We start from the raw sequence: 12,645 nt of genomic DNA, 5'->3' as shown, positions 1-12,645 counted from the left end.
TAAACTATAACTAATAAAAACTAAACTACAACTAATAAAAACTAAACTAAAATTAATAAAAACTAAACTACAACTAATAAAAACTAAACTACAACTAATAAAAACTAAACTAAAACTAATAAAAACTAAACTACAACTAATAAAAACTAAACTAAAATTAATAAAAACTAAACTAAAACTAATAAAAACTAAACTATAACTAATAAAAACTAAACTACAACTAATAAAAACTAAACTAAAATTAATAAAAACTAAACTACAACTAATAAAAACTAAACTACAACTAATAAAAACTAAACTAAAACTAATAAAAACTAAACTACAACTAATAAAAACTAAACTACAACTAATAAAACTAAACTACAACTAATAAAAACTAAACTACAACTAATAAAAACTAAACTACAACTAATAAAAACTAAACTACAACTAATAAAACTAAACTACAACTAATAAAAACTAAACTACAACTAATAAAAACTAAACTACAACTAATAAAACTAAACTACAACTAATAAAAACTAAACTAAACTAATAAAAACTAAACTAAAACTAATAAAAACTAAACTAAAACTAATAAAAACTAAACTACAACTAATAAAAACTAAACTACAACTAATAAAAACTAAACTAAAACTAATAAAAACTACACTACAACTAATAAAAACTAAACTACAACTAATAAAAACTAAACTACAACTAATAAAAACTAAACTACAACTAATAAAAACTAAACTAAAACTAATAAAAACTAAACTACAACTAATAAAAACTAAACTACAACTAATAAAAACTAAACTAAAACTAATAAAAACTAAACTACAACTAATAAAAACTAAACTACATAGTTTTTATTAGTTTTAGTTTAGTTTTTATTAGTTGTAGTTTAGTTTTTATTAGTTGTAGTTTATTGTAACGGGGTATTTGTTGGGTCCAGATTCTAATAAATTCTAATAAAAACTAAACTACAACTAATAAAAACTAAACCAAAACTAATAAAAACTAAACTAAACTAATAAAAACTAAACTAAACTAATAAAAACTAAACTAAACTAATAAAAACTAAACTACATAGTTTTTATTAAAAACTAAACTACATAGTTTTTATTAGTGTAGTTGTTTTGTATTTGTTGGGTCCAGATTCTAATAAATTCTAATAAAAACTCAACTAAAACGAAGCATTTTCCAAAAAATAAAAACTAATTAAAACTGAATTTGAAAACAAAAAATCACAACGAAATGAAAACTAAAACTGATGAAAAATCATAAACTATTATAACCTTCACACACACACACACACACACACACACACACGCACACACACACACGCACACACACAGAGTAACACAGGGTTAGCCAGCACACCGCTCAAAGGTACCGGGTCAAAGGTCACAGAAGATACTGGACTCCTCACACTCAAAGACACACACACACTCTCTCACACACACACACACACACATTAACACACACTCTCTCTAACACACACACACACACACTCTCTCTAACACACACACACACACACACACACATTAACACACACACTAAGTGTCTCTCAGTGTGTGTGCTTTCACTAACATGTTGACTCGTTCATTCACAGGAAATAATGAATAATACATTAACACACACACACACACACACACACACACACACACACACACACACACACACACACAGAGTCTCTGATGTCATCTTGAAGTGATTTCTTGAAGATATTTCTACAGAATCTGTTGTTGTAATCATAAATATTAAATGATGAATGAATTCACTAATCAATAATGATTAATGATTACTCAATCATCATTAATCAATAATCACGTTGTGAGTGACGAGCAGAGAAAGTTTCACGACGACTCTCAAACACAAACTGACACATTAAATATCAGACGTGAATATTAATATTATTTTGGTGAAATATTTCTGTTTCTTTTATCACATTTACTAATAATATAATATAATATAATATAATAAAACATAATATAATAAAATATAATATAATAAAATTTAATATAATATAATATAATAAAACATAATATAATAAAATATAACATGATAAAATAAAACACAATATAATAAAACATAATATAATATAATTGATTAAACAAGAAACATCTGGAGAATAAAAGTCAACATATTTCTGATATTTATATTCAACAAAAACATAAAACACTTCTGTTAATAAATTATTTTCTTATTATTAATAATATTAACAAATTAATTTAATGGAAACACTGAAGCATTCTGGGTAATGTAGTTTAACAGCTTCTGAAGATGATTAAATCAGTATTTTATTATTTTATTTATTTATATTTCTGTATGTTTACTTGTAAACATTTAGTATATTTAAAAACTGCATGTTGGTCAAATTCACTTTAATCTTTGTAATAAAAACTTTAATAAAACAATTCTGATTTTAACATTAAACACAAACTGATTAGCTCTTGATTATTGATGAAGTAATGATTTATCAGTGTTTTATCTTTTAATTTTCATTTATATCTCCAACAGCACTAAAATAAATAAATATTACATTTAAATTAAAATAAAAACTGACTTTAATCCACAGAGCGCTTAAAGTCAGGTTTTTAAATTAAATTAATATTATTGATCAAAATAAAACAAAAAGACATCAGATTAATGACGTCAGCAGCTGATAAGATGATTTATTTATGTTTTTATTTGTTTTCTGTGATTGAATCAGCAGCAGCAGCAGCGCCCCCAGCGGCCACAACCACCAACTACAGCGGCACATTTCAATAAACTCACATTGTGTTTATTTAAAAACAAAAACATGTTTATGTTTTAATAAACAGCCTGACCTGTCCTCGGTGTGTCTGTGGAGCCGCAGCAGCTCATATAATAATCATAATAATAATAATAATAATAATAAACACTTTCTGGGGTCATTTATTCTCATTTTGACTCTTTTATCTTCTTTGCTTCTAAACTTTAAACTCACTTTGTTTTTAAGTTTTACATCCGCAGAAGAAGAAACATTTTAGTTTTTATGAATAAAAACATGATGAAAGTTCACATCAAACATTTTCAGACTCGAGTTGTTTGTTTCAAACTGAGCCAGAATCAGATTTAAAGCGCTGCAGAGATCAATAAGCTGATCAGAGTCTGACCCGCGAGGATGAAGTCATAATAAAGAGAATAATAAGTGATAATTAGTGATAATTAGTGATAATTAGTGATCATATTAATAAGAGCAGAGATGAACGTACCGTGTCTCCTGCAGCAGCCTGACTGGCCGCTCATCGAGCTGCAGCTCATCTAAACTCACCGGAGTCAATCACCACAGATCGATCAGCACGCTTCCGCCCTGACCCTTCAAAATAAAACATTTAAAGCTTTACAGCTCTTTCATTGAGGAAAGTCAAATATACATGTGTTCAGTGTTCAGACAGCTGTATTATATATATTATATTTGGTCTCGTGCTTTATTATTTGTTTGTTTTTTCTTATTGTATTTTTTTTATTTTTAGCTTGCTTATTGATTATTTTCTGGTAAATGTATCAAACTATCAATTTAGAAATATGTTACCTTTAGATTCAGTATGAGGCTTTTTAGATTTTATTTTACATATTTTTTGTAAACAGTTTTTGCACATTTTCAGTTTTTCCTCAAACCCCTGAAATGTGTTTTATACAGTTAATAATAATAATAATAATAATAATAATAATAATAATAATAAATGTTTTACTTCGGGTAGATATAAACTAGAGAAAGAAATATTTTTAAAATGAAAAATAAAAAAGTATAAAGTCATTTGGGTAAAGCTAGCTGCTAACTGGGCTAGGCTAATGCTAACCTCCCGCTGCTGGCTAACTAGCTTTAGCTTAGCCCTCACAGAACAGAAAGGACTTATTCAGTATTTTAGTCTCCTACAATTGAAAACGCATTTTCTGTTCCTCGAAATTAATCATCGATAAAAAGAGTCAAATCTATGAGTAATTATGAGCTAACCGTTAGCTGGGTTAGCTAACGGTTAGCTGCGATAGCTAACAGTTAGCTATGTCAGCTAATGGTCGGGCCAAGCATTAGCTTTGTGCTAACGAAGAGAAGCTAAATGCTAATAAAGCTAAAAGGTTCTGTTTCTGATCAATAAGAGATATAACTGATATATTTATTTAATATTTATATAAATATATATATTTATTTAATATTTATATAAATATATATATTTATGACTCAGCAGAGACCTCAGAGTTTATTAAACTGATGTTTAATTAAATAAAATGCAGTTAAAATGTGACTCAGTGTTTCCAACATTTATCTTAATAAAACGCATTTAAAATGCGTTAAAATCTTGTTTATAGGAACATTTATCTTAATAAAACGCATTTAAAACGTGTTAAAATCTGTTTCTAGGAACATTTATCATAATTACCATTTCTTATCTGACCGGGCTTTTATTTTGTCGGCCTGGTTTCCGGTCTCAGGGCGGAAGTGGACTGTGAGGTTACTGTCGGTCACTGAGCTGCTCAATGTTTCACAATAAAAGACTTTCCAGTGTGATTCATCTGAAAACAAGAAAACAGGAACACTGCTGGGAAATACTGCGTGTACTAGTACTACATGTACTAGTACTATAACATGTAGTACTAATACTACAGCATGTACTATTACTTTTATATGTACTAATACTACATGTACCGATACTACATGTACTAATACTATAACATGTAGTACTAATACTACTACATGTACTAATACTACATGTACTAATACTTCTATATGTACTAATACCACAACATGGACTAATACTACATGTACTAATACTACAATAATCTCAGAGAAATGTTTGTTTGTTTGTTTGTTTGTTTGTTTGTTTGTTTAACAGTAAAACATGTTTGAAACAGGAAGTCAAGTTTCTGCTCTCTGCTGTGTCCTTTCAGAATAAAGGTTTAAGATGAGATATGATATTAAATTAAACAAACTGATCAGTGATCAGACTTCCTGCGACAGACTGACCTCTGCTGGACCAACGCTGAACTACAGGAACACAAAGACCTACAGATTATTATTACTATTATTATTATTATTATTATTACTATTATTGTGAGGTGACATCATGTTTGTGTTTTGTTTATTAACTGAAGCTGTCAAAGTTTTATTGAACTTTTAATAAAAGTTTCTGTCAGAAAATTATTAAACATGAAACCTGATGATTAAACCTGATTAGTCCATGATTTATGTGAATATTAATGTTTTACAGTTTCCTCAACAAATAATAAAAATAATTCTTCTTTTATCTGGTTTGTTGCTTTTGAAATATAATAATATTAATATTGTTATCAAATATAAATACATGAATATTTAAATATTTATCAGAATATCAGAGGAGCTCTGAGGATTAAAATTCATATTTTTCTGTTTCATAAAGTTTATGTGACAAAAATAGGAATGCTTGTTGAGGTTAAAGGTCATAGGTCGCTGTATAATAAATCCTTGTAAAGGAATGCATGTTGTAGGTGTGCTCCTTGTATATTATATAGTATCATAACATTACTAGTATTAATTGTTATGAATCTCTGAAGAATCTCATCATAGTGTACACACACCGGCAGTAGTGGCCCTTTCACTATTTACCCAGAGGACATCTTCTAGTTATTATTAATATTAATATTATTATTATTATTATTATTATTATAACAGCTGTCAGGACGCCGTCGGGACTAGAAGTGTGAATGAACTTTGACCTTTGGTTCTGCGAGTCAGTAAACACAAACATGGATTTCCTTCTTCAGTATTTATTAGACAACGGAATCAATAACGGATCAATAACTGGATTTTAAAAGCAGATGATGAATAAATACAGTAAAGAAAAACTGAATAAAAACTGATGACAGGAAGTAAACAGAAGTGATGTCATCAGTAACAGGCAGCACAAACAAACAAACAAACAAACAAACAAACAAACAAACAAACAAACAAACAAACAAGGCTTCAGTGACTGCAGAAGAAGAGAGAAAGGTGATTTATAGATCTGAACTGTACACAAACATTAAACACTTTAAAGTTTTATTTTAAAAACGTTTCAGCCTGTTTGTAACTTTTCTTCTTCAGTGGTGCCGCTTCACCTGCTCAGGTAAACTCCAGGTGAAGGTCTCAGGTTGATTATATTCAGAAAGTATTTCATTATACAGAGACAATTATTATTTTCAGTTAAAAACAAACAAACACCTTTTTGAACTTTGAGGCTTCTGTAGTTCAGTCTACATACTGCTCACCTGTTCACCTGCTGCACCTGGACAGGTGAGTCAGGAGAGGGCCAGGTGGTCAGGGGGACAGGTAGACAGGTGACCAGGTGGTCAGGTAGACAGGTGGTCAGGTAGACAGGTGGTCAGGTGATCAGGTGGTCAGGTGGACAGGCGGTCAGGTGGACAGGTGATCAGGTGGTCAGGTGGACAGGTAGACAGGTGATCAGGTGGTCAGGTGGACAGGTAGACAGGTGATCAGGTAGACAGGTGATCAGGTGGTCAGGTAGACAGGTGGACAGGTGATCAGGTGGTCAGGTGATCAGGTAGACAGGTGACCAGGTGATCAGGTGGTCAGGTGGACAGGTGGACAGGTGATGAGGTGGACAGGTGATCAGGTGGTCAGGTGGACAGGTAGACAGGTGATCAGGTGGTCAGGTAGACAGGTGGACAGGTGGTCAGGTGGACAGGTAGACAGGTGATCAGGTAGACAGGTGATCAGGTGGTCAGGTAGACAGGTGGACAGGTGATCAGGTGGTCAGGTGGTCAGGTGATCAGGTAGACAGGTGGTCAGGTGGTCAGGTGATCAGGTAGACAGGTGATCAGGTAGACAGGTGATCAGGTGGTCAGGTAGACAGGTGGATAGGTGATCAGGTGGTCAGGTAGACAGGTAGACAGGTGATCAGGTAGACAGGTGGTCAGGTGGTCAGGTGATCAGGTAGACAGGTGATCAGGTGATCAGGTAGACAGGTGATCAGGTAGACAGGTGATCAGGTAGACAGGTGGGTGAGTTCGTGGTCGGAGGCGGAGCTTGTCTGGCGCTCCACGGCTCTCTGGGCCTTACAGGCGGCCATCTTGGTCTGGATGTCCCTCTTCCTCTCGAAGTAGTCGACGAGCGGCGGCTCGGTGAGCAGCGACGCCAGCACCTGCTCGAAGCTGATCGACCAATCCACGTCCAGCACGCTGCCCCGCCTCTGCTCGCCGCCGCCGACCAGCACGGTGTCGTCGGCGATGTCCTCGCACTGCAGCGAGCCGGAGCTGACCACCGAGTACGACGACACCGAAGTGTCATCTTTGGCCTCCTCGTCCGACGCCGCCGCCGGCTCCAGCTGGGCGTCCGCCAGCGCCCGGCACACCTGAGCCTCACCTGGCTCCCCGGGCCCCTCCTCCCTCTGGGGCTCGGCTGGCGTGGCCGGAGCGGCGGGCGTGGCCGGAGCGGCGGGCGTGGCCGGAGCGGTGGCGCCGTCAGCCTTCTTGGCGCCGTTGTTGAACTTCTTGCCGACCTCTCCGATGCGCAGCAGCAGGCTCGCCACGGTGGCGATGGCGTGATACAGCTGCTGCTCCGACGGCTCCTCGCTGAACATGTTGTACAGAGTCTTACACAGGTCGATGAACTGCTCCTGGAGACACGGGGACACGGGACACGGTGAGGACACGGGACACAGTGAGGACACAGTGAGGACACAGTGAGGACACAGTGGGGACACAGTGGGGACACAGTGGGGACACAGTGAGGACACGGGGACACAGTGAGGACACGGGACACAGTGAGGACACAGTGAGGACACAGTGAGGACACAGTGAGGACACGGGGACACAGTGAGGACACAGTGAGGACATGGGGACACAGGACACAGTGAGGACACAGTGAGGACACGGGGACACAGTGGGGACACGGGACACAGTGAGGACACAGTGAGGACACAGTGAGGACACGGGACACAGTGAGGACACAGTGAGGACACAGTGAGGACACGGGGACACAGTGAGGACACAGTGAGGACATGGGGACACAGTGAGGACACAGTGAGGACACGGGACACAGTGAGGACACAGTGAGGACACAGTGAGGACACGGGGACACAGTGAGGACACAGTGAGGACATGGGGACACAGTGGGGACACGGGACACAGTGAGGACACAGTGAGGACACGGGGACACAGTGGGGACACGGGACACAGTGAGGACACAGTGAGGACACGGGGACACAGTGAGGACACAGTGAGGACATGGGGACACAGTGAGGACACGGGACACAGTGAGGACACAGTGAGGACATGGGGACACAGTGGGGACACAGTGAGGACACGGGGACACAGTGGGGACACAGTGAGGACACAGTGAGGACATGGGACACAGTGAGGACACAGTGAGGACATGGGGACACAGTGGGAACACAGTGAGGACACGGGGACACAGTGAGGACACGGGGACACAGTGAGGACACAGTGAGGACACAGTGAGGACATGGGGACACAGTGGGGACACAGGGAGGACATGGGACACAGTGAGGACATGGGGACACAGTGAGGACACAGTGAGGACATGGGACACAGTGAGGACACGGGGACACAGTGGGGACACAGTGAGGACACAGAGAGGACATGGGACACAGTGAGGACACAGTGAGGACACGGGGACACAGTGGGGACACAGTGAGGACACAGTGAGGACATGGGACACAGTGAGGACACAGTGAGGACATGGGGACACAGTGGGAACACAGTGAGGACACGGGGACACAGTGGGGACACAGTGAGGACACGGGGACACAGTGAGGACACAGTGAGGACATGGGGACACAGTGGGGACACAGTGAGGACACAGTGAGGACATGGGGACACAGTGGGGACACAGTGAGGACATGGGACACAGTGAGGACATGGGGACACAGTGAGGACACAGTGAGGACATGGGACACAGTGAGGACATGGGGACACAGTGGGGACACAGTGAGGACACGGGGACACAGTGGGGACACAGTGAGGACACAGTGAGGACATGGGGACACAGTGGGGACACAGTGAGGACACGGGGACACAGTGGGGACACAGTGAGGACATGGGACACAGTGAGGACATGGGGACACAGTGAGGACACAGTGAGGACATGGGACACAGTGAGGACATGGGGACACAGTGGGGACACAGTGAGGACACGGGGACACAGTGGGGACACAGTGAGGACACAGTGAGGACATGGGGACACAGTGGGGACACAGTGAGGACACGGGGACACAGTGGGGACACAGTGAGGACATGGGACACAGTGAGGACATGGTCTTTAACTACTATTTTTACTACTAATAAATTGTATATTGTCATTGATTTGTCTCACACATATATTTTATGAAATGCATCTATTTAGTTTTATTGATTCTTATATTTTACTGTCATTGTCCAAATATTTAGAAAAACTTGTACTTGTGCTTTGGCAATATTGGTTTTTAACTTCCGTGCCAATAAAGCCTTATTGAATTGACAGCTAGCAGCTAGCAGTGACTCTCTGCTGCCTCTGCAGGTGGCAGGTGGTACTACAGGACAGGGCGGGAGGCTAGCTGGTTAGCATGCTAACTTGTTTCTCACCTGGTTCATCCTGGGCAGGTCTTTGATCGTCTCCGTCTTCGGCTCCTTCTCTTTGGCCCACATCCTCAGGTAGTACCTGTAGTCCTTCACCTTCTCCTCTGGAACAACACAGGTCACAGGTCACAGGTCAGAGGTCACAAGTCACAGGTCAGAGGTCAGGGGTTAGAGGTCAGGGGTCATGGGTCGTCTTCTGTTTAGTCTGGTTGTCTGTACTCTGAACTTCCTGGCTGAATATTTGTGGAAATGGAAGAAGATTTTGATCCTGCAGCAGGACTCTGGAGACATTCTGAGGTGTTTGTTTACTTCTTGGTGGACATTATTAACCCTCGCTGGCATCAGTGACACATCCTGATTAACCCTTTGGAGTTTGGGGCTATTTTGTTGGTTTTTGACTCACCATGCTGGTATCATCTTTTTCAGCTCAACTTCATTATTATCAAGTCATTTTGACTTACTGGATCAACATTTTGACAAACAAAAAACACAAAAAAATACCCCAAATCACATAAAAAACGGTCAACATAAAAGATTGCATTAAAAATGTTGAATGCACACAGCAAACATTGGAAAATCTCTCCAAAAGAAGTAAAATCCTGTTACTAAACTTGGTCAAGGTGATTTTTGCTGAAAAAGAGTTGAAGGACATGATGAACATGAACCCTTCAATCAGGATTCAGAACGCACCAGAAGGAAACAGCACTCATCAAAGTCAATAACGACTCCTTACTGCAGCTGATCGGGTCGTATCATCCTCCTCATCCTCCTCATCATCCTCATCATCCTCCTCATCCTCCTCCTCATCATCCTCATCATCCTCCTCATCCTCATCGACTATCTGACCTTTATCCCTCACCTGGTTTCACTCCAACTCACCAACAGGAAACAGTTGGTCAACCTCAGAAACCCCTCCTCCACCCTGCCCCGGTCAACCAAGGCGTTCCACAAGGATCTGTGTTGGGACCCCTCCTCTTCACCATATGAATGCTTCCCCTCGGTCAGATCATCCGTCAGAATGGCCTCAACTACCAGTCCTACGCTGACGACACGCAGCTCTACTTGAACACCAACTGGGACTCTCTTCCACCAGACATCAGAACTGCTTCATCCCTGAACTCTTCAAACACCAAACACCTCCTGATCATCACAGCCTTCCACCTTCAATAACTCCTGAACCCCCCAGACTGTCCAGTCTGAGTCCTACCTGTCCAGTCTGAGTCCTACCTGTCCAGTCTGAGTCCTACCTGTCCAGTCTGAGTCCTACCAGGCGCTATATGAATCTAAGTTATTATTATTATTAACAGTAACAATGACGTCCCTATTAATAACACAATAAGAGCTTTTATTCTGAAAGAGCGAAGCTGATTTAATGATCCACACCTGTCCAGGTAACTGATCATTTACCTTTCTTGTCCTCGCCGTCTGCTCCGTCCTTCCCGTCCTCACCTGCAGAAGACAGGAAGTCACCTGCATTACCACCACAAACAACGTAACCATGGCGACGAGTTAAAAAAACATTCTCAACTCATTCTGAGACGAAGAATTAAAAAGAGTTGAAACTGTTTGTTAGTGGAAGACGTCTAGCTCCGCCCCCCTCGGTGATGTCACGGCAGACGGTGACATCACCGAGGGGGGCGGAGCCAGAGGAGCAGAGACACAAACCTGATGTCACTTCCTGCTGCCCCGAAATGTCCTGATCAGACAGGAAGGAAGACTCTGGGAGGAAGAAGAGAAGAAGAAGAAAAAGAAGAAAAAGAGGAGAAGAAGAAGAAGAAGAAGAAGAAGAAGAGGCGGCGTGTTAACGAGCTAATCAGTTAGTTAATTGGAAGAAGTCTGTTAATCAGCTGGAGATAAAAACTTTGTTTACCTTTCGGTTCGTCTTCAGTGAAGAAGGTTGCCGCCTCCAGAGCTGACTCCGCCTCCTCAGGACACAGAGCTGCAACACAGACAGAAAAATAAACACACAAACAAACAAATAAACACACAAACAACAAACAGACAAATAAACAAGCAGACAGAAGGCGTCCAGGTGAGTTTACCTGGCGGCAGGTGGAGCTTGTAGAGCAGTTTGAGTTTTTCTGTCATGTCTCCGTGATACATCCCGCCTGCAGACAAACAAACAAACAAACAAACAGCCTGTGAACATGTTGTCCTGCAGGTCCTCCTGTCCCCCTTTTGTGTCTCTTTTTTGGTTATTTTGTGTCTTTTTTGGTCATTTTTTTTGTCTTTTGTGTCTTTTTTTAGTCTTTCTGTGTCTTTTTTAAATCATTGTGTCTCTTTTTGGTCATGCAGGTCCCCCTGTCCCCCTTCAGGTCCCAGACTCACTCAGTCCCGTGATGAACTCCTTGAAGTTGACCAGCCCGTCCTGGTTCTGGTCCAGCAGCCTGAAGAGGCGGGCCGACAGCGAGGGGGTGTGGCCTCCGCAGACCCACGGAGCCAGCGCCGAGAACAGCTGACTGAACTGAGCCGGGTCGATCCGGTACTGCTCCAGGTACGGCAGGCTGGGGTCGTGGCGCTCCGCCGCCCCCGAGCTGCTGGAGCCCCAGTAACAGCTGGTCATGTGTTTGGACTGGGACAGGCAGGGGGACAGACAGGGGGACAGACAGGCAGGGGGACAGACAGGCAGGGGGACAGACAGGCAGGGGGACAGACAGACAGAGGGACAGACAGGGAGGGGGACAGACAGGGGGACAGACAGGCAGGGGGACAGGCAGGGGGACAGACAGGCAGACAGGGAGGGGGACAGACAGGCAGACAGGCAGGGGGACAGACAGGGAGGGGGACAGAGGGACAGACAGGCAGGGGGACAGACAGACAGGAAAAAAAGAGAGCAAAAAAAGACGTAAAATTACCAAAATACTCCAAAACCTCCAGACTCCATCTGATCAATGAGTCCTGATCAATTTTTAAGAAGAGCCTGAAGACCTTCAACTCTTTACTGATCACCTTCACTCTGGATCTCCAGATGAAACCATCAGGTTCTCTCTGAGCACTACGTTACCTCATCTCTGACTCTCATCTGGTTCTAGACCTCATCTCTGACTCTGATCTGGTTCTAGTCCTCATCTCTGACTCTGATCT

The 12,645-nt window shown here is 41.1% G+C and overlaps 2 protein-coding genes across 7 annotated transcripts in view; both read right to left on the bottom strand.

The window, feature by feature from the left end:
- The window catches only part of LOC131981467 (phospholipid-transporting ATPase ABCA1-like), a 51,640-nt gene extending 48,359 nt beyond the window's left edge, over positions 1 to 3,281 (bottom strand). For 2 of the 3 annotated variants that reach the window (XM_059345740.1, XM_059345743.1), the window contains exon 1: positions 3,225 to 3,264. The gene's annotated coding sequence lies outside the window, so the exon portion shown is untranslated. Of the gene's footprint in view, positions 1 to 3,224 lie in introns of all 3 variants that reach the window. The other variant, XM_059345742.1, reaches the window with a different exon arrangement.
- A 2,466-nt stretch (positions 3,282 to 5,747) lies between these two features.
- The window catches only part of LOC131981988 (TBC1 domain family member 9B), a 31,753-nt gene continuing 24,855 nt past the window's right edge, over positions 5,748 to 12,645 (bottom strand). For 3 of the 4 annotated variants that reach the window (XM_059346539.1, XM_059346540.1, XM_059346542.1), the window contains 7 exons: positions 11,890 to 12,133; positions 11,604 to 11,669; positions 11,432 to 11,500; positions 11,227 to 11,280; positions 10,969 to 11,010; positions 9,568 to 9,665; positions 5,748 to 7,601 (listed from right to left, as the gene is read on the bottom strand). In XM_059346539.1, coding sequence (XP_059202522.1) covers positions 6,972 to 7,601; positions 9,568 to 9,665; positions 10,969 to 11,010; positions 11,227 to 11,280; positions 11,432 to 11,500; positions 11,604 to 11,669; positions 11,890 to 12,133 — 1,203 coding nt within the window. In that variant the 3' untranslated portion in view covers positions 5,748 to 6,971. The remainder of the gene's footprint in view (positions 7,602 to 9,567; positions 9,666 to 10,968; positions 11,011 to 11,226; positions 11,281 to 11,431; positions 11,501 to 11,603; positions 11,670 to 11,889; positions 12,134 to 12,645) is intronic. The other variant, XM_059346541.1, reaches the window with a different exon arrangement.

This window comes from Centropristis striata, chromosome 12, assembly GCF_030273125.1.
Source record: "Centropristis striata isolate RG_2023a ecotype Rhode Island chromosome 12, C.striata_1.0, whole genome shotgun sequence".
Classification (NCBI taxonomy): domain Eukaryota; kingdom Metazoa; phylum Chordata; class Actinopteri; order Perciformes; family Serranidae; genus Centropristis; species Centropristis striata.
Note: the sequence above shows the minus strand (reverse complement) of the source record. Positions and strands in the feature narration are given on the sequence as shown.